This window comes from Suncus etruscus, chromosome 4 (assembly GCF_024139225.1).
Source record: "Suncus etruscus isolate mSunEtr1 chromosome 4, mSunEtr1.pri.cur, whole genome shotgun sequence".
Taxonomy (NCBI): domain Eukaryota; kingdom Metazoa; phylum Chordata; class Mammalia; order Eulipotyphla; family Soricidae; genus Suncus; species Suncus etruscus.
The window spans coordinates 111,474,330-111,501,025 of NC_064851.1; the positions used below are offsets into that span (position 1 = coordinate 111,474,330).

The 26,696-nt window shown below is 35.9% G+C and overlaps 1 protein-coding gene across 1 annotated transcript in view; it reads right to left on the bottom strand.

The window, feature by feature from the left end:
• The window catches only part of WDR17 (WD repeat domain 17), a 116,254-nt gene that overhangs the window by 80,854 nt on the left and 8,704 nt on the right, over window positions 1-26,696 (bottom strand). Inside the window, 4 exon segments of the mRNA XM_049771315.1 lie at window positions 1,287-1,517; window positions 6,451-6,634; window positions 9,173-9,301; window positions 18,781-18,904. Coding sequence (XP_049627272.1) covers window positions 1,287-1,517; window positions 6,451-6,634; window positions 9,173-9,301; window positions 18,781-18,846 — 610 coding nt within the window. The 5' untranslated portion in view covers window positions 18,847-18,904.

Here is a 26,696-nt window from a genome sequence, read left to right on the forward strand (position 1 = left end):
AGGGTTACTACCTGGCTGTCTGCTCAGAAATAGCTCCTGGGCAGGCACGGGGGACCATATGGGACACCGGGATTCGAACCAAACCACCTTTTGGTCCATGGATCGGCTTGCTTGCCAAGGTGCAAACGCAGCTGTGTGCTATCTCTCCGGGCCCACAGCTATGCAATCTTGGATGAAAGAATTTAGGTCCTTTTTTTTTTTTAGATAATATACAGGAATTTTTTGTAAAAAAGACGAAGCAGAAGTCTTCCATACACCACAAAAGTGCTGAGGGGAGAGTAAAATGATCATGCAAGGAGTCTACAGTTAATCCCATGACAGTATACTTCAGGGATGGAGAAACCCTGTATCTTCTAGGGCAAGGAGAATTCCCTCTATAATATCCCCTAATAGTTACTGTGCCTATGCAGGGAAAAAGAAAAAAAGCGCAAAATAATCATTTTTCCATATATATATTATTTATTGAAAAAACGACTTTAAAAAAGAAAACATTGAAACTAATATTTATGAATCACCATACATACATACACAGAAAATCAAAGTAGCATAAAGCTTTATATATAAATTTATTTTAAAAATACTTTTTGATATCAGTACAATACAATTTGCTTAGCTATTGATTTTTTATTTGGGGGGCACATCTGGCAGTGCCTCATGAATTACTCCTAATTCTTTGCTCAGAAAATACTCTTGGCAAGCTCCATAGAACTATATCGGATGCTAGGAATCAAACCTAGTTGGTTTCATGCAAGGCAAAGTTCTACCCTCTGTGCTATCATCCAACAATTATTTTAAACTTAGACTGTCACCTTAAACATTATAGCCTAGGTAAAGAATTACAAAATAATTCTTTAAAATAATTCATATAGGGGCTGGAGGAGTGGCAGCAGTGGTAGGGCGTTTGCTTTGCATGTGGCTGACCTAGGATGAACCTTGGTTTGATCCCCCTGCACCCCATATGGTCCCCCCAAGCAAGGACCTATTTTCTGAGCACATAGTCAGAGTAACCCCCTGAGCATCACTAGGTGTGACCCAAAAAACAAACAAAAAATTTTCTTATAAAATAATTCTAAGAAAATAAAGTGTAGGGGCTGGAGCAACAGAAACAGTGGGTAAGGCGTTTTCCCTAGGATGGACCAAAGTTCTATTCAGCATCCCATATGGTCCTTCGAGTCTGCCGGAGCAATTTCTGAGCACAGAGCTAAGAGTAACATCTGAGAGCCACTGGGTGTTGTCCAAAAATAACTACCCTTCACCAAAAGTTAAAATTCTACTTAAATTCTTACCTGGTTGCAAAATGGATAGACTTCCATCCATATGCCCAAAAACAACTTTTCCCTTCTTTTGAGGATGCCACCTGAATGTAGAAATATCAGACAAGAAGCTATGTGCATCCTTGTGGACTGTCACTCCACTATCTGGGCCTGAGATGGTCCAAATGAACAGGGGACCTCTGTGGGAGACAAATGCTACAGCATCGTCTGCATTCCAGCACCAGCTAAGAAAGGCAGGCATCCCTGGAAGAAATAAAAAATAGATACAGCACAGGAGGTGAATTATGGCATCAGTTACATATTATTTCCAGTGTACAAACCCAAATCAAATTAAAATACAAGGGCTACAAGGGCACGACGATTATTACAAAAGCACATTATCTTCTGATTTAGGATTGAATTCATAAAGGAACTCCAAAGATTATGGAGAACTTACATTGGAAACATCCATGATAAAAATGAAAGCTCCAAGGTAAGGTTTAAAACTACTTAATTATTTCATAGACTAAAAGAAAGATATAGAATCTTTCTTTCATTTATTTATATATTTACAATATAAAAATATTTATATATTTACCAAATCCAGAAGTACATGCTTATTACATAAAACCTACTTGAAACTTTTCAGGTATAAAAATTATATGGGATACAATTCTTACTGTAAAGACCCTCAAATATAAAATGATGAGGTAGGATTAAACATATAAAGTTAAATGTTGCTATAAATATTTAGCAGCCACAAAATTAATATGATGGTCTGTGTACCATCAGTAATTTAGATCCAAATCTTATACTTGCCTTATATAAACTATCCACTTTGCATGGTTCTTATTTTTTTGTTGTTGTTTTTGCTTTTGAGTCACTCCCGGCAGCTTTCAGAGGTTACTCCTGGCTCTATACTCAGAAATTGCTCCTGGCAGGCTTGGGGAACCATACGGGATGCCGGGATTCAAACCACTGTCCTTCTGCATGCAAGGCCCTACCTCCATGCTATCTCTCTGGTCCCATTTTGCATGTTTAATGTTGTTATGAAATGGAAGTAACTCAAAGTATCTGAGTAACTCTTTCATATGATGCTGAAAATAGGAAATAGAATAAGGTTTTCAAAGTCCCTTTAAACTATAATGCCTCATACAAAATTGAATTTTTTTTTAAAAAAATATGAAATGCTGTGATCTACAATACTGCATAGTTTCCTGCATAGTACCTAATACCAATCACTCTACCAAAAATGTCTGCCTACCTCCACCATTGTCTCCAACCTCTTCTCCCCACCTTTGGTAAGCTCAGAAATGTAACAGTTAATTTTTATTGCCTCTTATTAGTATCATGCTCAAACAAATTTATTGCCTCTATTAGTATCATGATCAAACAAATCACACAGAATAAAGAGCTATAGTAAATTATAACACCACTGATTGATCATTTGAGAATCATCTAACTGAATATGCTTCTGAAATCATATGGAGTCAGTCCTCTCAAAAACTATTTTTCGGGGCCCAGAGAGATAGCACAGCGGTGTTTGCCTTGCAAGCAGCCGAACCAGGACCTAAGGTGGTTGGTTCGAATCCTGGTGTCCATATAGTCCCCTGTGCCTGCCAGGAGCTGTTTCTGAGCAGACAGCCGGGAATAACGCCTGAGCACCACCGGGTGTGACCCAAAAAAATCCCAAAAACTAAAAAACAAAAAAAAAAAACAAAAAAACTATTTTTCATAAACTCCTCAAATAATGTGCAAAATATTTAGGAAGAAATAGATAGGCTACTGTTCTGGAAGTGAACTGGGTTATTTTATACCTTGAAGAATCATATGGAATGAACAGTTGTATAATCACAACATAAGGGATGAGGAAACTATATGAATAAAAAGAATGAAAAGCTATTAGATTTTAGTAAATTCAGTTTATACCAAGAGTCTCTAGTGTGCCTAGAAAGAGAAATTAGAATCCAACTCATTGTCCAGGAAATACCATAATAGAAATTAATTGTTTACTAAAAAGAAACTGGGGTACATATACACAATGGAATATTATGCAGCTGTCAGGAGAGATGAAGTCATGAAATTTTCCTATATATGGATGTGCATGGAATCTATTATGCTGAGTGAAATAAGTCAAAGAGAGAGAAAAATGCATAATGGTCTCACTCATCTATGGGTTTTAAAAAATGAAAGACATTCTTGCAATAATAATTTTCAGACACAAAAGAGAGAAGGGCTGGAAGTTACACCTCACCTCATGAAGCTCACCACAAACAGGGATGAGTTTAGTCAGAGAAATAACTACATTTTGAACTATCCTAATAATGAGAATGTATGGAGGGAGATTTGTTCACTGAAGAGGACATATGGTCAAATCTCTTCAGGCTAAAGGCAGCTCCAGTTCCAAACTGGCTCAATCTGGCTAATCAGTCAGGTGTTTTCATCTAGTGCCTATTTCCACCTTTCCAGCTCTTGCTTGATAAAGAAAAAATGATAATGTATGAGGGACAGAAAGTAGCTATTTTAACAAAAAAATAAAACACTGATTGCTTATTTTACATGAGGACTTCGAAAGAGCTCTATAAGTACCAACTCATTTAAAGCTCCTTCACATTCATTAAAACATTAGGTAATCTTTTTTTAAAAACAGCTAGGTAATCTTATTTACTGCCAATAGCTTTTGTTTTTCTGAAAGGAGAGTAAATATAACATTAAAATATAATATTAAAATTTGATGATGTTAAAAAACAACCATTTTATTTAAATAGATTACTTTGATATTGGGAAAATTATTAAGTAGAAAATATAAGTCAGGTTCAACAGTTGGTTGTGGAAGTTCAAATACTGATTTGAAAATACTATTTTAAGGGCTGGAGTGATAGCACAACAGGTAGGGTGTTTGCTTTGCACAAGAATGACTTAAGGTCGATCCCCAGTATCCCATATGGTTCCCTGAGCCTGCCAGAAGAGATGTCTGATCTGAACACAATGCCAAGAGTAACTCGAGTGCTGCAGTATATAGACCAAAAACCAAACCAAACAAACAAAAACCCATTTTAGAAGCTGGAGACAAGTACAGAAACAAGGCTCATGTCTTGCATAAAGCTGATCAGGGCACCTGATTTAGTCCCTCTTAGTACTAAGACATGAGTCATGAAGACAATTGACAATTAGGAGAGATTTATCCCTGACTTTCCTTCCAATATTGATTTACATGCTCTCTGAAAAATTAAATAAATAAGTCAAGAGAAAAAAATATACTCATTGATGCTGGATTAAATGGGTCCTATCCTACTAAGTAAATGTTCTTCATCCCAGGATGTGATCTGGTGTTGGATTACTGGCTTTCACCTTACTCAGTATTTGTTCTCACCCTAGAGTATGTTCTGGTTCTTGCTAATAAAAAAAAACCCCATATCTCAGGAAAGCTCTTGCATTCTCTGGTCTTCCTCCAAGTTACTGCCATTTAGCAGCAGAACACTGTGTGATGGAGTTGTTATACTTATTTTTATCCTCTTTCATTGTGTGGATTATTTCCTGCGTCATCATTTGTTTCCAGACCCATGTCTTTGCAGGACATGGTTTTGAAGCCTGAGTCTTCCTTCTCAATTGAAAATAAACATAACCAAAATCATCCATAATATTTTTTGCTACTAAAATATCAAAACTTATCCTTTTCAAAATAAGATGACATTTGGAAATAATATGGGGGAATTATTGATACCTTTAAATATTTTGTTGCTGTTGTTTTTTGTTTGTTTATTTTGAAAGGGCAGATCTGATGGTGCTCAGGGATTACTTCTGATTCTGTGCTCAGAGATCACTCCATGGTGCAACTTGAGAAATATTGAACATTAAACCTAGATTGACCACCTACACAGTAAATGCCATACTGCCTGAAATAACCTTCTGGCCCTAAATATTTTCAGAGAAAAAAGATATACAAAATGTGTCAAATTTTGTATAACAGTTATTTCATCCTTTTTTATTTTACAATTGTATAGTTGATTAAATAAAATTTTTATCAGGAAAAGATATGATGTTGATGGTATTCGATGACAAATTAACAGATAAACTTAATACAATTATAATATATAGTCTAATCTACATTTTTTCACATTAAGAAAAAAGTGTTAGCTTGCAATTTGTATCCTTGTATAGATTCCATGAAAACAACAGCATGCTGTAACATATTCAGCTTATTTCACTTTATAATGGAGAAAATCTACAGAGATAGTACAGAGCACAGAGCTGCTAGCCAGCCCTGAATATGGTCAAAAAACAAAACAAAATTTTAAGAGAATTATTATGACAACACAGAAAAATTATTTTACTTAACTTTTATCTTAAAAATAAAGTAAAAAAATAAAGGTTCAGTCAGGATCCCCGGCACTGCCATGGTAGCTTTGAATGGCCCAAGGAACAGTGGGTGTAACCCTGATGGACACTGAGCACTACTGTCTGGGAGGCCTAAGTAGTTTTGGCATCACAGGCCTGAGCTGCACCTAGATATTTGTGATCATGACACGAAACTGTTGCCAGAACTGATGGAGGAGCTCTTGGGTCCCTGAGCAGTGCATAGGAATAGGGCGGGAGGGAAGAAAGAAGAAAAGAAGAGAGGTTGGAAGAAGGAAGGAAAGAAGGAAGAAACAAAGAATAGGAGGGAAGGAAGAAAGGAAGTGATGTTAGGAAGGTAGAAGGATGAAAGGCTGGGAGGGAGGATGGGAAGAAAGGGAAGAAAAATTTGGAGAGAGGAAGAAAGAAATACATAGATGAAGGACGGAAAGAAGAAATAAGAAAGGAATAGAGTGATTCTAGCCTAATAGTGCACAAACAATAAATAATATCCTTCTACTTTCAGATTAAAATAGTTAACAAATAGATAATGCAATATCTTTCACTAGGAAATCTATTGTAATTATTTTTTATTCATTTGGAAAACCTTTATATTTAACTGTTAATGAAAGTAATTGTATTGATTATGTGTTTTCTTAATCTATTAAGTATTGTTACTTTATAAAATGTTTCTTCATTCTGTCATATACAGATTCACACAGTCATTGTGTGAGATGTACTTATATTGACAACCACTAGGAAGTTTGAAAATACTACTTAAATCCTGAACTCAGTATATGATCAGCACTTACTGAAATAAGAACTTTTTTTTTCAAAAAGCACATCCCAGTAATAAATATACCTTTTGTGTTGTCCAGTTTAGCAATGACCTTTTGTTCTGCAACATTCCAAATGATCACTAAGTTATCGGTACTGCCACTTGCAAACAGATCAGGGTTATGAGGGCACCAAGAAAGAGCTGTGATTGTTTTTTTATGTTCAGACATAATTGCATGAAGTTTGAATTCATTATAACGATGGTCCAACTAAAAAAATATATAAATAAAATATATCAGTGCTTCTTTCTTAGATAAAACACTACCCATAAACAGAAACATGAAATATTTTAAAACTACATTCCAGGATATTAGTACACCTAATACAAGACATGAATACATTTCAAGCACTGGTTTACTTTCCAGCATAAGCAAATTAGCTAAAAGAAAAGACACTTCCACAAAATATTAAAGAATTTAATGAAATATAAAAATTAAAATAAATGTAGGTTTTAATATATATAATAATGTGTTTCCTCCATGTTTTATACCTATATTTATTTAAAGGTCGGTTTTTATTGTTTTTAATTTTCCATTTATATTTGAATTAAAAGTTTAATTAAGAGTTTAAATAATTCAATGATTATTCATTGAATACTTAGGATGCCATAAGGATAGCATTTCTAGACTAATGTTATCATTAGGCCCATCTTACTTTGCTTTGGGATGGCAGAAAAATTTAAGAAGAAAAAGTAAATAATAAGCTAATATTACTATTATTGATGTCATTTACTAGCATCATTTAAATGTTTTAGATTAAATGCTTTATTGTTTTACCCGATCTTTACCTTTATAATATATTAAACTTTTCATATATTATTAAAACATTTTTCAAATCACTGCATCTCATTATACTGACTTTTCTTAAACTACTCTAGTATTAAAATCCTAACATGACCATCAGAGGTCTGTATCATGAACTCCAATCATCTTGCCAGTCTAAGCTAGCATCCTACTTTCTTTCTGTTCATGATGATTTTCTTCCTTAAAACAAAATCATTGAGATTTAAAGTTTGTACTAACTGTTCCCTTGACCTTGAATGCTTTCTAACCACTCAGGATTATTTTCTTGCTAGGTCTCAGGTTTAAAAATCCTCAATTTAGAACAAACCTGGGTTGGCTACATGCAAGGCTTTATCCATTGTACCCAATGAATTGGTGTTTCAAGACTACTAAAATCCACTTAAGAACTGTTTTATGATTTTCTAGTAAGTGTTAGTGAGTATGAATCTGAGCATTCTGAGATGAAGAAGGATGATTCTGGGACAGGGAAGTTAATGCCATGGGTCCTTCACTAATAAGCAAGAAGAAAAGTAGACTGAAAAGTCACAATAGATTTGAGCTAAGGTTCAATTATGAGAAAATATGTTCCTGACATTCAGTGCAAGTGATCTGAGAAATGAGTGGAAGCAAAGCAAGACAGGAGAGCTGAAAGGGTGGAGTGAGGGTGGGTGCTTGGAAGACAGGGGGGCAGGGTTCCAGATAGTGGGATCATTATCACCATCAAGTTATAACTGAAGGTCTGGTGGGCATTTAGTGGACAAGGAGCAACTGGATATTGAAAATTAAGATTTGTGGGCTAGGATTAGGGCAGAAGAGTCTGGTTTGGCAGTTAGGTATGGCCTATTACCTAGAACACAGTGTCATACAAGGGGAGCTGGGAGGTCTTCAAGCACTGTGGGGTGTGGCTGTGGTCTGGGAAGTCCTCAGCATTCTGGGTCTGTGTCTCACTGTAATCTCAGCTCCTGTAGCATGGGGAGTGGCCCTTTAACTCCAACCAAATTTTTATTTGCTCTCTAGATTAAAATAAAGAAAGGATGGATTGTACTTATGGACAAAGAAAACATTAAGTGTTCGGATGAACAACTATGTGAAAGGTTATTTCTCATGTTTGTGGGTTAGATGAGGGACAATACGGTAAACTGACATAATTGATATGACTTTTATTAAATTATCTCGAATAAAATCCTATATGCTTCCATGGAGTAGATACTTTTCTTCTAAAAAATTTTATTGAGCAAGGTTTGAAACAAAGAGATTCTACTTGTTTAAATGGGAATGAAGTTTAAATAAATTTTAAAAGGCACTTTCTTGTCATTCATAAAATAAAATCTGGAACAGATTCTTCTTTTGGTGAAAGATACACTGATGATAGAGTAAAAAATTTTAATTAAGTTAGTATGGTAACCAATGTGACAGTACAATGGGTAGAGTGCTTGCTATGCACATGGCCCACCTGGAGTTTGATTTGGTATCCTATATGATTCTGCAAGCACTGCCAAGAATATTTCTGAAATGCAGAGTCAGAAGTAACTCCTGAGTAATGCTGGATGTGTCTCACCCAAATAAGTAAGAATAAGTGAGTAGAATCGGAGCATTTTCTAAGAACTTTCTTGTCAAACCAAAATAGTATATATAGATAGCAACAAGTCAGAAGTAATTATGAACACAAATTTAGCACTGGGACTTTTTGGGGGCAGGTAGCAGAAAATTGAAAACTAGCATATAAAACTAATTTTCCCAGATGAAATAAAATATATGAAAGAATCAGTATGAATTAAGGACTGGAGCAATAGCGCTGAAGTAGGGCACTTGCTATCTACAAAGCCCATCTGGATTCAATCCCTAGTATCCCAGATAGTCCCAAACCCCACCAAACGGGATCACTGAGCACAAACACCACTGGCTGTGACCCGAAACCCAAATAAAAATAAAATACTGATAATCAGAATGATAATTGTGATTTACCTGGTAAATATAAATGGCCAACGTAGCACAGTAGGCGAACCTGTCTCCACTGGCAGCACACACATCCTTGTTCCATGGCTGGCATCCAGCAGGCAACAGCCCCACTTGTCTTACCTGGGACATGTTCACCTTAGAAAACAAAAGGAGAGAAACTTCAGTCATTTTGTTGCTAACTGAACTTCCTCTTCATCTACCTCTGTCTTCCTCAGTTCTAACCTTTATACTCAGAGATTATTTTTTCCTGCCAATTCTATTCATCTAAATTGATGGTTCCAAAAATCTTGAGTTGAAATCCTGGAACTCTAGTTAGCATGACAGGGACATTAAAGTAGGCAATACTTTATAAGTGACCATTTGGCCAACGGTTAGCAATGCAATAAGCCATGGTGGTAAGTCAAATAAAGCTGCTTGAAAAGACTTTAGGGTCTAGAACATTAATAGAGTGGGTGGGATATTTGCCTTGCATACAGCTGATCCAGATTCAGTCCCTGAAATCCCATAATCGCTGAGCCTGCAAGAAGTAATATCTGAGATTAGAGTATGGAGTGCTGACAGATGTGACCCCAAATCAAATAACAAACAACAAAAAATAACTTTAGCATTACACTAGAAGGAAAACCCATACTGTTATATGGGTGGAACTTCCCAGAAAAAAAAGCATTTCTACATGGTAAGATAAATATACACAGTTTTCAATACTGGAAACACTTCAGAATAGAAAACCCAAACTTAAAATCCTTGGGGCCAATACTGAGAGGACAATGGCCATTGATCTAAAATTTTATATATTTTATAAAACCCATCTGTTTGTCTCATACCCCTATGTGGGTACAAGAGGAAGGGTTGATTGGGTTAATCAGTTTCACTGAAAACAAGTAGAAACTACTGTATATATGAATAGAACCTGTTTAACTGACAGGACAGTTGCTGAGTAAGTGAGATCAATGGTGGTATGAGTGGAACAAACTGGCTAAGACTAAGTTAGTAAGGCTTGAGAGCCAGCTCTGAACTAGTAAGAGTCAGGCACTGACTAAGGTGATTATTTCTCCCATCAAAAATATTTCTTTAGATGTATATTCTTATATATATTCTTATTTATATTATATAGCATATATAATATAGTATAATATAATATATACCTATATAAATATATATTCTTATATATATTGGTTTTGAGGCCACACCTGGTAAGGCTCAGGGGTTACTCCTGGCTATGTACTCAGAAATTGATCTTGGCTTGGGGAACCATATGGAATGCTGGAGGATCAAACCATGGTCTATCTTAGGTTAGTGCATGCAAGGCAGATGCCTTACCACTTGTGCCAAAACTCTGGCCCCTAGATATATATTCTTAATGGGTATAAGTCTTATTGTGTATTTCATTATGCAGATGTATTTTTCCCATCCATTTTGGATTTGTTTAGTAGGAAATTATAGTAGATGATCTTCTCTTGTGTTCTGAGTTCATGTTAGAACCAGGTTATAGAGATTGTTCAACTTGTTATTTTTACCCCCATAGGCACCAGAAGTATCATCTGGCATTGTTCCTTTTTGCATAGGCACATTAAAATGGGTGAAATCTTATGAATAGAAAGAAGTTCTTATCTAATAGGGATAGGAACTCCTAAATTTTATATTGCAGGGGGGACTTTCATGGTGAGTATTTGTAATAGTGGCTGACTTAGGCTCCATTTGATTGGACAATAGCCATTATCCCTGCCATCTTTGGAACTGGCATGGCTTTCTGCACCAACACTAGGAATAAAACTCTAGCAGGGAAGGCCCTAATCCTGCCCTGACACTGACTTCCTCCTGAGTCAGTTCATATGACATCCTGATGACTTGGAAACAGCAGCAGATAGCTTTCAGTGTATGTTTCCTTGCATAACACCTAATGGTGAGATGAAACCAGAAGATGCTCTTGACACCATGACTGCGACATAGGATCTGTGCAAAAACCAAGTTCTTTAATTACAAAAGCCTGACTGTGACCACCATGATTGATGAGAACTTTACCTGGGATCATAAAGACTTTAGGGTTAAGCATCTTAGTATACCTAGAGCCCAGTATTGGCAGGATACTTCATGTGTAGAGACACCGTTTTTTCAGGCCAAAGATTTTGCCTTTTTATTTTCCTCAATTTTTGCTGAGTCTATGTAAAAACACTGTCACTCCAGTGTTTTTTATCTGTTATATAGGGTCTACCACTTTTTTCATAGACCCTTGGGGCACATATTACTTTGTTTTACCTAATAGTTCTGCATTTTTCTATTAAAAAAAAAACTAAAAGGAAAGGATGGAGACTAGGGCCAAGTGGTCTCAAGTGAATTGTAGAGAGAAAAAAAGGCAGAACTAAATATACAAGCCAAGGTCAATAACAATAGAATCAAGAGACCTAAACTTTAACAATCTAAACTTAAAATGGGCATGTTATACTGGCAGGACAGGGGGCAAAAAGTGGTGTTATAGGATGTACTCTGGAACCATTGGTGGAGGGAGGTCAACATTAGATGTGGGAATGACCTAGATTCACTGTATATCTGAAATCCAATTATAAATGACTTTGTAAATTACAATAGTTGCAATAAATTAAAAAAGATTTCTTAGTGGGGCTGGAGCAATGGCACAAGCGGTAAGGCATCTGCCTTGCATGTGCTAGCCTAGGATGGACCGTGATTCAATCCCCCGGTATCCCATATGGTCTCCCAAGCCAGGAGCAATTTCTGAGTGCATAGCCACAAGTAACCCCTAGTGTCACTGAGTAAGGCCCAAAAACATTTATATATATGTATATGTACTATATATACATTATATATATATACTATATACCCGGTGACATATATAATATATATATATTATTTCTTAGTAACCAATAAGAACCAATAAGAGTTCAGAGAAAGGATATATTGGGGCTTATAGATTCAGGAGCAGATGTTTTTTGCAGGAAAAGACTGGCTCTCTTCCTGGCCTGCTAGCTCTATATCTTCATCCTTGATGGGCCTATAATGGCTAGTAGTATGGCAAAATGTAAAAAAATGTGGGTAAATAATACACAGAAATAAATGGTTCTGGCTGTTATAAAAACTAAACATTTGAAAAGTGAGCAAAATTTATTCTAGGGGCACTGCTCAATATTAAGCAGAAACTAATAAGTCTGCTTGGATAGAACCATGGCCCTTATCTATGAAAAAATTAAAGGCAGTAAAATAATTGGTGCAATAAAATATATAGGGACACAACAAATAGAAATTAAAATAAATAAATTAGGTAATATTAAGTAGAGCTGGCTATAATTCTGTTAAAAGGCCATTTTTTCTGATATAAACCCAGCAAATATCCCCAAACACACTGGAAGTTTACTGGCTGGGAGTTTGGAAGTTGTTCCAATTTCCTATAAATCCCCAATGAGTATCCCGGGGTTAGTTTTGCTCAGCCTATCCCTGTCTGTCCTACTATGTGTTTGTAAAGTTTCATTATTTTTCCTGCTTGTCAGTCTGTGTTCTGTGTTAATCTGGGATTTGGTTTGAGTTCAATAAAAATTGTGCGTTGTGCTTTTTTTGTTATGCATGTGGTTGAGTTTTGTGTATACAGTTTAGTCAGAAAACAGTCCAGGAGGGGCCGGCGAGGTGGCGCTAGAGGTAAGGTGTCTGCCTTGCAAGCGCTAGCCAAGGAAGGACCGCGGTTTGATCCCCTGGTGTCCCATATGGTCCCCCTAAGCCAGGGGCAATTTCTGAGCGCTTAGCCAGGAGTAACCCCTGAGCATCAAACGGATGTGGCCCGAAAAACCAAAAAAAAAAAAAAAATCAGAAAATAAAAAAAGAAAATAAAACAGTCCAGGAAAGAGCAGAGATGGGTTATAAATTCTGGACACTTCCCAAATGGCCTTCAGGACTTAAATTTGTCCTGGAGAAAGTCTGGACTTTCCAATCAATCTAAGCTACTTTTCTGTCAGTCTTGGAGTGGGAGAACAAAGGAAGATCAAATGTATTTATCTGCATTGCATGTGCGTAGCAAGCAGAAGAAGGGATGTAAGTGCCGAGTGAGCCCAGAGTGTGGGCAGAAGAGCCACTGAGTGCTGGCAGTAGACCTCTGGGTGCAGATCCTACCTTTGAGCCCCTTCACCACCACAAGCCCCAAGGGAAAAGCATAAGTCTACCACACCCCTTCTCCTCTTCTTACACACACTGCAAGTCTGTGAACTTGGGAAAGTGGGCAGCGAGAGAGTATCTGTGTGGAACCAGCAGGATGGATGGGAGAAGCAGCAAACAAAGGCAAAGGCAGGTACCAGCCTTCTTACTGTGGGTTAGATGAGACCAATTTTGCTGATGAAACTAGCAAAGAGATGCTTTGGGTGGTAAAAAGGAATCATTAAAACATCAGGTATTGAGAAACTTTAGAAACTCAGACTTGAGGTAGTTATAATCCTTCAGAAAAGAAGTTAAGGAGTGAAATTTTGAGATAGAGAGTAACAAGAATAAAGAGACAAGATGCAACATCACTTCTGAGTGTCTGAACCTCTGTTTCCTCAATTCTCTGAAATCACGCACCCACTTTCTTGAGCAAGCACCAGGAGAATTCTCTTAGTGTCTGGAAAAAAAACAAGCCATGACACTTAGGGCCAGCATTATAGTAGAGCTGGTAGGATGATTGCCTTCCATGTAAAAAAACCTGGGTTCCATCCCTGGTACCCTCTGACCCTCTGACACTCACCAGGAATAATTCCTAAATGTAGGCCAGGAATAATCTATGACCATTGCTGATTGTAGCCCAAAAGTATTATTTCTTCAACAAATAAAACAGCTCTAAAGGCTTAAAAACTGCATACTATATCTTAGGCACTTAGTTGGATCTTAGCAGCTCTTGGACCCTAAGCATTATCAGTTTTGACCTGGAAATCCTCATTCTACTGGGCCAGAGAAGAATCCCATGCCTTCAGAGAAGTTTAAGTTTACAAAAAAAAAAAAAAAACCTGACTGAAAATCAGTTTCCAAATAGAACCTGGTTAATGTCTACAAAATCTCTTGTTAACAGTCCGTCTCAGAAAGTGACAATCTCTATCACAATAATGAAACTACAATATCACATTATTTCCCATAATTAGAGATATTTTATTAAGGTTTGTGATTAGTGTTATACATTCTATAGGCTATGACACATGAAAATGAATATGTATCTTCCAAGACATATTTCGCAGAGCAGATTCACTGCCCTAAAACTTTATGTATCATATGAGTAAAATCAGAGTGGTTGTCTTATTTCACTTAGCATATCTTTAAGAGTCATTGAATGTCAATGGCAGCACTCTATAATTGTCTGAACCTATTATATTGTTATATTTCTTCATCATTTTCATCAATTTTCTCTTAATTAACTTTTATATATTGTTCCAGAATCATCACTATTAAATACAGTGCTACAATAATCAAGATAGTGAGAATGTGTCTTAAAATTATGCTAATTCTTTCATTCTATGTGCATGGAATATATTTCCATCTCTTTAATATTTTAAACAACATCTTATCATTTGCTGTGTGTAAACATTTCAGTCTTTTTTTATTTCCAGTTTTTGGAAGCCACACCTGACAATGTCTAATTCTCACTCAGGGACATATGTACAGTACTCAGGGACTATATGTGCCAGGGACCAATCTAGGTCAGTTAGTGCATGGCAAGTGCCTTATCCTATTGTATTATTGCTCTGACTCCTCAAATTCTTCATACTCTTGTATGAATTTATTTTAAGGTATTTTAAGGTATACACCTTTTGGTATAATTTTGAATAGAATTGTTTCCTGCTCAAATAATTTTACTATTTACACAACAAATACACATGCTAAACTTATATACTACAATTTTACACATTTATTAGTTATAACCATTATTTTAAATCATCTTCTTATGACCTTATATGTATATTGAAATATTGTCTACAAATAGAGGTAGTTTTACTTTATAGAGTCTCTATTTTATTTTTATTTAATTACTTTTATTTGAACTTTCAACTCTATACTGAATAGTCTAGCAAGGATTTTTAACTATCCTAATCATATTCCTAATTTAAGAAAAGAATTCATGTGTTTTTTCCATTGAGTTTGATGTTGGTTGAGATTTTGTCATATGTGGCTTTAGTTATTTTGATTCGAACTGTTTATAAAACAACAGATACTCTTGTCTCAGAACAAAGAATCCATTTATAACGGCTCTTAAGTTAATTCCTTCTGATAACAGCATTATATGGCAAACTGAAGTTATGGTAGAAGAAAATATTTTGCTACGCAAGTACACTTAGCCTGTGCGCTATCTATCTCTCTGACTCAAGGAAAATAGTTTAGAATATTTATAATTTACAGGAGTTACTCCGCATTAATTCTCAAGAAACATTTGTTTTTAGTTGTTTTGTTTTCTGGTACAACAATAAAAAATAAAATTTAAGATTAACACATCAAAAATTAGCTTTGTTATTCACATTGTTGTGATAGTTCTCAATGTAGTTATTTCTCTAAATGCACTCATCACTCTTTTTGGTGAGCTTCTTGTTGTGAGCTGGACCTTCCAACCCTCCTCTTTTTGTCTCTGAGACTTAGTGCAAAAATGTCTTTTATTTTTCTTAAAACCCATAGATGAGTTAGACTATTCTGCATCTATCTCTCTCCCTCTGACTTATTTCACTCAGCATAATAGATTCAATGTACATCCATGTATAGGAAAATTTCATGACTACATCTCTTCTGACAGCTGCGTAATATTCCATTGTGTATATGTACTACAGTTTCTTTAGCTATTCATCTGTTGAAGGGCATCTTGGTTGTTTCCAGAGTCTGGCTATTGTAAACAGCACTGCAATGAATATAGATGTAAGGAAGGGGTATTCTTTACATGACTGAAATCCAACTATAATCATAGTTGTAATCAAGGTGTTTAAATAAAGATATTAATAAAAACAATTAGCTTTACCATGAGCCAAACTGTTGGCCCAGAAAACAAAGTTTGAATAAGAATATTTTATTGGAGGTTCATTCTTTTATGTAAATTAGAATTATGCAAATAATGCCATCAATCTTACCCATTTCCATAAAGAAATGCATAAATTATACTTGAAAAATAAGATTTCAGTTTGAACATTAAAAATGTACCTCTTGGGTATAGTACAGCTGGTAGGGCACTTGTCTTAAATGTGGCTGACCTAGATTTGATCCTTAGCACTACATGTGGTCCCCTGATCCTCACTGCAGTGATCCCTAGAGCCAGGAGCATGAGCACCACAGGGTATGACCCAATAACAAAAACAAAAGAAGCACCTATTATTGTGTTTAAAGTGTACACACAATACAAACAAAATGCTAAAATTATGAGCACTTGAGCATGCTTGTGTGTCTGTCTGTCCTTGATGAGCTCAGATTGCTACTATTAAACCACAAGCTGAGATTTTTTCCATCAATTATGAATGACACTGGAATTTAAAATGGAAAATTATTCACAAACATTAAGTCAGTTTTTCTTCAGTATGCTTTAATGGTCACTGTATGATAATTCTACAGATTCTATTTTTTGCTGGTTACAGAAATATTTAGCATTTTGTTTAATATATCGACAAAAAAAATCTGAATGAAGTTCAAGATTTGAATCAGTTAAAAATTGCAATGAAATCAGTAATTAAAAGTAAGTATAATACTGAAAAATGTGTCAGTGAGATGATTAATATGGAAATCTAGAAAGGAATGGGAAGAAAATTTAGTATAGGACTGAACATCTTAAGTAGCATATACTGTCAATCAATAATGAATAAAATTCAGTAAAACAGCATGAAGATATTCCAGATCTTTTGTTCTACCCATTTGTGAACAGAAAAATCTGATAATAGTGCTCTCATTTAAATAACTACATTTTCCTTTAAGAGGGTGAATATAATGAAAGTTTTATTACTACTAGGACAAACCAATTTGATAAGAAGCTATTTTAAACAGCAGTTTTCAACTGTTGCAATAGATTGACGAATCTGTTTTCAAAATACTATGCAAAAGTTACCATAGTAACAATGCAAATTATTTGAAACATAATTAACTTCCTGAATATTTATCAAATGAAACATAGCAATCTTTTTAGAATTTTTTTACATATTTCTTTTAAATTCACACAGAAATTAAAGAACATAATTGCTTTACATATAACTATCACATACACATTTTTATTAAATATTTTCTTTAATATAAATTATTTTCTTGAACAATTGCTATCTCCATGAATTTCTGACTAAAAAGAATTTTAAAGTGTTAAAAGTGAAAGAAAGCCTTGCACCGAGGAAGGTTCAAGGTTCAGGGATGCCCAGACTCCGGGGGAAGGGGCAGAGGGGTCCCCAAGGGACCGAGGTCTGGGGATGCCTGGGGTCCGGGAAGCCCAATATCTGAATCAGAGACCACAAACCTTCAGGGATGCAAATGGAAATGTAAGTTTATCGAATCACAGAGTGCTCTGGGTCCACCATAGATGCCAGACGCAGCAGGATTTTCGGTCTATGATGAAACCCGGAGCATTCAAACATACAAGTATTTAAAGGAAACCATAGGGTAATGAGTACACTAATCAAAACATATCATAGGTTACATGTAAGTGTTACAGTTTGAAATCACCAATAAAAATCTCAGGAAAAGGCGATTCTAGCCCCTTTATGACATTAATTCCAGCCCTCATCCTGATGGCATTTTGTGATATGGACAGGACCTCATCCTTATGATATTTTTTGTGATATGGGTAGGACCTCCAGGTGGTCTTTAGGCGTGTACTGATTTGGTCTGGGAGGGTGCCATGCTAACAGGGGGGAGGTGCCCTATGTGACCAAAGTGGAGGTACTGGGCTGTTGGGAGGAGGGAGTCTGAGGTCCCAGGTTTCTACTTCAGGCAAACCAGTGACAGAAGTGAGAATAGCATTAAACTAGATTTTACCCTATTCTCATCTATGTGTTAATCCTTTTTTGACTGTGTGCAATTATTCTTCCTTAATCTTCAAGGGCCATCTCCCCACTTCGGTAATCAAGGAGTCCCCGTTGGAATGTGATGTTTGATTGTAAGATGATCATTTGGTTCCACCTCCTTCCCCTCCCTTCAAGGTATCTCTAGGATGGAAAGCAAGATATGTGTACATTGGAATGTCCTTGTGATTTTCAGCCTGTTCCTAGGAATCAGCTGTCTCTTTGGGCCTAATCTTTCTTACCTTGAAATTGCAGCCTGTGACTAAATTTCTAAAACCCAACTAAAAACAGAAGCCATTAGCATGGTCAATTCTACTGCAATCACACCCATTACTAAGAAATCACCATTTCTATTAGAAAAAAAACTAAGAACATACTATGTCAAAAATATCCATTTCAACAAAAAACATAAAGACAAGCTATAAACTAAAAATAGAACATGAAAATATGATTTTTATACAATTTAACTGTAGCTACCCTTATCTAGTGTCTTATCACCTGTTTTAAAATCTAATTTTAGATACCTTATTTACTCTTACAAGTTAGAACGAAAAAAGTTTACAATATAAATGACAGAGATACAGATGCATGAAAAGAAAAAAATCAAAGAAAAATTATAATTACAACAGAAATAAATCTTACTCTTTGTAGTCCTTCATACCAATCATCTTGCTCAAACCAATTTGAAATGTAAGTCATCCAAGCCATAAAATTGCTTCTACTTTAGTCAAGGCAATTGGAAACTTGACATCAGATTAGGCAGCACCTAAAGTGACAACAATGTGTTTCAACCAAACAGCTTTACCAAAACTGCCTTATGAAATAATTTAGTACAAGCAACTACAAGTGTGTAAACATATCAGTGGAAATAGTTTTAATAATTTACAAATAATATAATCGCAGTACTGTCCAATAGGAAAGATAAACCTTCAAGTAAGAAAAGAAAAAGTATATGTTGTTGTATAGTATAACAATGCACTAAAAAAGCTAATGAAGCAGTTTTTATTGTTAAAAATTTTATATTTAACTTTTTTTTAAATAAATGATTTATAAAGTGCCCCATTAAAAATAATCGGGAAATTCACAAGAAAACAATCAGTTTGGAAGAAAGCTTCTGGGTTAAAACACACAATTGGGGCCACAGGGATGGTTGCAGTGAGAAAGTAGGGCTTTTCCCTTTCACATGGCCAACCCTGGTTCAATCCCTAGCACCCCATGTGGTCCCCCAAACCTGCCAGGAGTGATTCCTAAGAACAAAGACAGTAGATAACCTGTATACAGCTGGGTGCAACCCCCAAACAATAAAATAAACAAACAAAAAATGCACAATGCAAAATTAAACTTCTATTACAATGTGCTGGTTATCCCATACTTGCATGGTAAATAGCCTTACTGTTGGTTAACTGAATATTACCCAGCTGAGTCAGAGTGTTAAAGACATCATGCCATTTCATTAGAGACTAATAAAATCACATAAAATTGGTTTATTTATTAGTACTCAACTCTGGAAGAAAAATTTTCTTCCAGAAGTGAATAAAAAAAAAATACTAAAGAGCTTCCAATGTGTGAAATGTTCATGTGATCTTTTCCTGATCAAACTCACCAAATCCTAGTCTGGGGAAAAAAGGAAGCAAGGTAGGGAAAGGATGAAAGAGAAAGAATGAGTGAGGGAGGTGAGATGTGTTAAAAAAGGGAGATTTTGAGTTACCTGTTGCATCCTTCCTATCCGAAAGCTAATACTAGTTTAAGAGCCCAGAGATAAACCTTCAGGTATACTGACAAATAGTCTTCAACAAAGGATTTTAGATGAAGTGGAATAGAGTTGGAAAAACTGGGAGCCAGAGCAAAATAAATAACCTGATTCTTTTTTTTTTTTTTTTTTGGTTTTTCAGGCCACACCCATTTGATGCTCAGAGGTTACTCCTGGCTAAGCGCTCAGAAATTGCCCCTGGCTTGGGGGGATCATATGGGACGACGGGGGATTGCTGTGGTCCTTCCTTGGCTAGCGCTTGCAAGGCAGACACCTTACCTCTAGCGTTACCTCATGGCCCAAATATCCTGATTCTTATCTCACACCTTAAACAAAAGTTAATTAGAAATGGAGTGAAGACCTGAAAATTAAAGTCAAACCCATAAATTACCCCAAGAAAACTATGTGCTATTGAAACAAAAGCTCCTTCAATGATTCAAAGCCACTGACTAAACAAAAGTGAAAAGAAACCAAAAGGACCCTATAAAATTAAGAAGCTTCCACACTAAAAATAAATTACTAGAATAAAAAGGCATTTATGAACAGCAAGAAATTATATTCCCACCATATACTTGAAAAAAATTAACGTTCAAGATATATAAAGCACTAATGAAACTTAACAAAAGAAACAGCCCATTGAAAAATGGAGAGAGGAACTGAACAAACATATGCTGAAAAAGACATACAGAGTGGTAAGCGCTACATGTGGCAACGCTCCTCATCACTCTCATTGGGGAAATAAACCAACAGTGAGATATCACCTCACACCAGTGAGACTGGAGCACATCATGAAGAGCAGAAACAACTACGAATGGTGGGGGTGGGAGAAAGAAACTCTCTTCCACCATTAGTAAGAATATTTAACTGGTTCAGTTTCCACACCAAAAACAAAACAAACAAACAAAAAAAAAAAAACCAGTCTGGAGATTTCTAGAAAACAAAAGTTGACTTAGGCTTCCATATGACCCAGCATTCCACTTTTTGTGGGGGTGGGGGCAGTTGGTGGTTCTCAGGGGCTACTCCTGACTGTGCTCAGGAGTCATTCCTGGCAGTGCTCAGAGGTCCATACAAAATGCTGGGGATCAAACCTGGGTTAGCTGCATGCAGGGCAAAAAACCCCATGCAAATACACTTTTAACTTCTACCCAAGATGCAAGAATACTATTTAGGAAAGTTAGATGCACTCTTGTATCCACAGCAATGACCAGTAGCAAATATTTGAGAGCAACCCTAATACTCAAGGTCAGATGAGTTAACTTCACACACAGTGGAATATTACTCAGAAGAATAAAAAACAAAACTCTACAATTCACTGCAACATGAATGGAACTGGAGGTGGTCATGCTGATTGAAGTCAGAGAGAGACAAATTTTAAAGTGATTTGACGCTTCTATGGAGAATATAAAATATGCACTCATGCAATTATGCAATAAACACAAATGGTTACTAGTAACAGGCAGTCATTGAGCCCATTTTGCTAAGAGGTCAGAGAAGAAATTGGAGGTGGCCTGAGACATTAGTGTAGGGACACTGACACTTTGCTGGTATATCATTTTGGAATGCTATCTGCCTGAATTTCTATTACTATCAGCATTGGAAACCACATTGCTCAAACAAAAAAAATTGAAAAATAAAACAAAGATACATTTGTGTGCTATATAAATAACTCACTCTAGCTGGGTGGAAATAGATTTAACTGAAGTCTAGATATTTGCAAATAGATCATGGCATTCTTCCACAAAATTCTTTTCTTCTTCCTGGTTTCCCAAAAATAATTTTAATATTTTTACCTGGAAGACCTGGAACATGCTGCTTGAGAATAGCTCTATTGAAATTTCTTGCTTAATTTGTTTACCTTTTGATAAACTCCCACATCTGGATCATGGTTCTATGCTCAGCCTTTTTACTTCCCACATAGACCAGGACTCCTGTCTCTCTGACCGGAATCACTTGAATTATCCTATCCACTGAATTTGCAACTTCCTTGTTTTGTTTTCCTGTATTATTTATCCTATTTCAAGTCCTAAACTATTTAATAAACTCCACTTTGACCTGTATCTAGCACATATCCAACAAATCTATCTTGTCAATCTTTAAACCAGTGGTTTTCTTCAAAACATTCAGCCAGCCCTTGTTGCACCATTGGAATCTGCACCATTGGAAACTACCTAGAAATCATGCTACTTTCCCTTGGGAACTCAAGATAAACATGTGGAAAGTCTAATTTCTCTCTTCAAGTGAGGTTTCTCTTTTTAGCACATCCCCAAAGTACTCCTGTATTTCCCATTTTACTGATCATTATTGAACACTATTTTCTAGAACACTATTTTCAAATTTATTTGGTCTACCATCCACTTTTTAGGAAAAAATAAATACATTTATCACTCCTGACAATCTTCATTTCTGAAGAAATGTAAGAAACAGGACAGGCATCCCCTTCCCTGAAATTAAAATATAAAAAGTTCTCTGTGATTTTATGAGAACCTCTTTGTATGATAGCCTAAAATGTTTATTTCTTCTCTCTTCTACCTGGACATTAGCATGCATGACAACCCCCATTTAAAATCCTATAAACAGGAAAATGACCTGTGGTACTACATATCCAAAACTTGGTTACAGTCACATTTTTTTGATCCTATATATTTTTTCCTGTTTTACCTGACATCTCAGACCAAGACTGAGACTCTATCCGCTGAAATACTGGTATTTGCAAGCTATCCTATTTATTATCCAACAAACCCAATGCTTGATCATCTGTTTGGTAATCCAAAGCAAAGTGTTCGTCATAAATTTGACACTGTATCTTCCCATATTTGTTCCTCTCTGTACCAGAGATTAGAGAGAACATGAGGCTGAGGAGAACTGTTTTTCTCCCCCTGAAAAAAAAAGATGCATAGTAAAAGAGACTTCAAGAAAAGGAAAATAACAGCAGAAAGGAGTCATAAGGGGCTTTCTAGAAAGCATTAGCAATGTTTCCTTTATGCTAATTATGCTAATAAGTATATTTTGCTACTACAAAACCATAAAACTGCACATTTCAGTTGTCAGGTATGTAATCTAAATAAAAAGAAATTATACACTAAGAATCCACAGCAGTGCTTTCGAAGACAAACACAATTAGAAGGGTAGCGGGGTGGAGAATAGCCTGAGATGAAGTTATACATGTAGAGACACAATATAATTGAATTATATTTTCTAAATGAATTTTCTCCTGGACATTTTTATCTTTTTATTTTCCCATAGAGTTTCCTGCCCCACTTATTGTTCCCAGTGAGGATATTTCAGAACACATTCACTCGTCTCTTTTTTTCATATGGTAATACTTGTTTTAATCTGTAAGTATTTTTAGAAGTGATATCAGGTCAAGTAGATAAAGAAGATCAACCCCAAAGAATAAATAACATTCTGGCAGAAAATGAGTTAAAACTAGTAGCTAGAATACAAATTAAAGGAAGCTTGAAACTAGATTAGGAACTACATTAAGGATACACATAGTCTTCTGGGCTTCAAAAGGAATTAAATGACTGTTGTCAACATGATTAACATGATTAACAATGAATTTAAGTCAATGCCCATAATAGAAGCTTTAATTCCTTAATCCCAATGATCTTGTGGAACTGTGTATGAGTACATCTATGCTCCTAAGCAATGGTAGAGATCTGTTTAGACCAAGGGTTCCCATTCAAGCATTTCATACTGCCAACACACCTTGAAAAGCATGAAAGCCCCCTCTAAAAAGCAATTCAAAAACTCAAACTTACTTATGTAATAAATCAACACAGTTGACAACACTCCACTTACTATTTAGTTCAATGACTTGTAACAACATAATGAAAATAAAATATACAAGTACTTTAAAAATCTTAAAAAATAAAAATTAACAAAAAATTAAAAGATTTTAAAGTTTAGGATGCTAGGTAAGTTTAGAGTGAAGTTATAAGTGCAACAATTAAATATGAAAGTATTTTAAGTGCAAGAAATGGAATATCTAAAAGAAAATAAACATGAAACAATAGAAATCCAACTACAAACATATCTGTAATCATGGTGCTTAAATAAAGATATTATTAAAAAATAAATACAAGCTTTAGATATCAGTGGATTAATTTATTACTGGATATAGCAGGAGTCAGTATCTGTACAGAGAAATATAAACAGGATTGGACCAAAATGAATGCACAGAGAAAAATGAAAAGGTAAATAAATTTTCACAGTAATCAAAAACTGACATTATATGCGGAAAAGCTGAATATATGTGTATGGTAGTCTAATAAGAAAGGAAAAGTACAAGGAAAATACTCAGGAGTGAGACTGGACAAGTAAGCAGAGGGGGGTAACAAAGATGGAAATGTCAGTACATAATAAGAGCTGTGGATTTCCATTAAAACCTGAATCTAATAATGAGTTAAAAGGTGAAAATCCTCCTACAATTTATGATCTTCCACTTTGGATACATAAAGGCTGCATGGAGGAATCACCCAATGGTGAGCCAATGAACATTCCAGTTGGCTGAATAGGTAACACAGAAGACAAGGACTCCCTATCTGGATCACTCCAACTTGTGTTGTGCTGAGGTCATCTACTACTCCAGTGAATCTTTGAAGTAAACATTTGAAATGTTTTCATCTGATTGTGTTGTCTAAAAATATTCCCTAAGCACTTTTATAAAAAGTTTGTGAGGGAGACAAGGCAAGGCAAAAAGAGGTAGGTAAGATAGATAGATAGATAGATAGATAGATAGATAGATAGATAGATAGATAGATAGATAGATAGATAGATAGATAGATAGATAGATAGATAGATAGATAGATAGATGATAGATAGATGATAGATAGATAGATGATAGATAGATAGATAGATAAATAGATAGATAGATAAAAGAGGTAGGTAAGAAATGATGATAAATGATAACCTAGTGGGAAGTAAGGGAGAAGGACTCCAAGCAGACATCTGAGGACCTCAGCTGCCCTCCTAGGTGACCTGCAGTCTCTATTGAAAGAGGGAGTTTAAGAAGAAGGCCAGATCAGAGTGAAGATATGCTAATATGACAGAAGTTATAAGATATTAAATATGTTGGGGCCGAAGCTGTGGCAGAGCAGTAGGGCATTTGCCTTGCATACGGTTGACTTAGAATGGACCTCGGTTTGATCCCCGGCATCTCATATGGTCCCCCAAGCCAGGAGCGATTTTTGAGCACAGCCAGGAGTTCCCTGTACTTCACCGGGTATGGCCCAAAATCCAAAAATGAAAAATAAAAAAGATATATAGACATGTCAGAGCAGTCACTGATAGACATCAGGGGCCAAATAAAAAATCAGCTAGACATAAATATTTCAGATAACATAATATATCTAAAGAGGCAATAACATGCTTAAGGGACAAATCAAGAAAAAAGGAAGTCACATGGGTAAGCACCTGAGAGGCACTGAGTCCAGTTCCCATTATCATATACCACGGCCTCTGCCCACTGTCCCACCCTGCCTGCAACCTGCACCTTGGTGCAACGAGAGTGATCCACTGGGGTCCAAGTGTCACAAGGAATGGCCCGAGGCTCCTTTTACCAACTCCCTCCGCCCCCCAAAGAGGCTCCTATTGGCTTTTTTTTTGTTTGTTTTCAGCCATACTCGATGATGTTCAGGGGTTAGTTACTACTGGCTATGTGCTCAGAAATTGCTCCTGGCTTGGGGGCCCATATGGGACGCCATGGGATCGAACTGTGGTCCGTCCTAGGCTAGCGTCAGCAAGGCAGACACTTTACCCCTTATGTCACTGCTCCTGCCCCTCCTATTGGCTTTTAAAAGAAACATTTTCAAATAGGTCAAGTATGTGAGAAAGACCATATAAAAAGAGGATAATTAATTACTCTGTTGAGAATTTAAGAGCCAGATTTTTTTTTTTAATTTTGGATCACATCTGGTGACACTCAGAGTTACTCCTGGCTATGTGCTCAGAAATCGCTCCTGGCTTGGGGGACCATATGGGATGCCAGGGGATCAAACTGAGGTCCACTGAGTGCAGCCACATGCAAGGCAAATACCCTACCACTGCACCATCACTCTGGCTCCAAGAGCTAGATTTTTATTAGCAAATTCATTGACTCGTATGGTCAAATATTTCTTCTTTCACTTGGCTTGAAACCATTCAAAAGGAGTAGCAGAAGCTGTCATTCAAAGTCAACCCATTCTCTTGAAACTCTTTACTTGACTTCTGGAAAACTGCTTTTTTCAGTTCTTCCCTTATTTTCCTTTTGATTTCTCAAAATTTCCTTGAATTCTATGCCTTATGTATATACTAGACATCAATCATAACTTCTTCGAAATTGTTTTATCGGGATACTATCCTCCAGTCTGTATACCATCCACGTATAGAACAATGAACTGATATATGCATTTTATTACCTTTAAATTATAAAAACAAATAACAAGTACTTAAATATAAACAAAATGAACAAATAATAAATATTGATATTTTAAATAAAATTATTGTATATTTAGAGGCCAGAGCAATAGAAAGTGAGTAGTGCATTTGCCTTGCATGCAATGGCCCAGGTTTCAAGTATCTTCAGGAATGATACCTGAGCACAAAGTTAGGAGACCACCTGGTGTGTGCCCCAAAAAACAAAAAAAAAAACTATTCCACTTTCAAATGATAAATTTGTACTTTGACTTCCCTAGACATAAGACTTCTTTTAATATTATATATAATTGGGAAGGCATCCATTGGAATTATACCTCATCACTGTGCTACAGTTTTAAAATCAAAACCAATGTGCTCTCTGTCTTCTATAAATAGTCAAAATATCATTTGA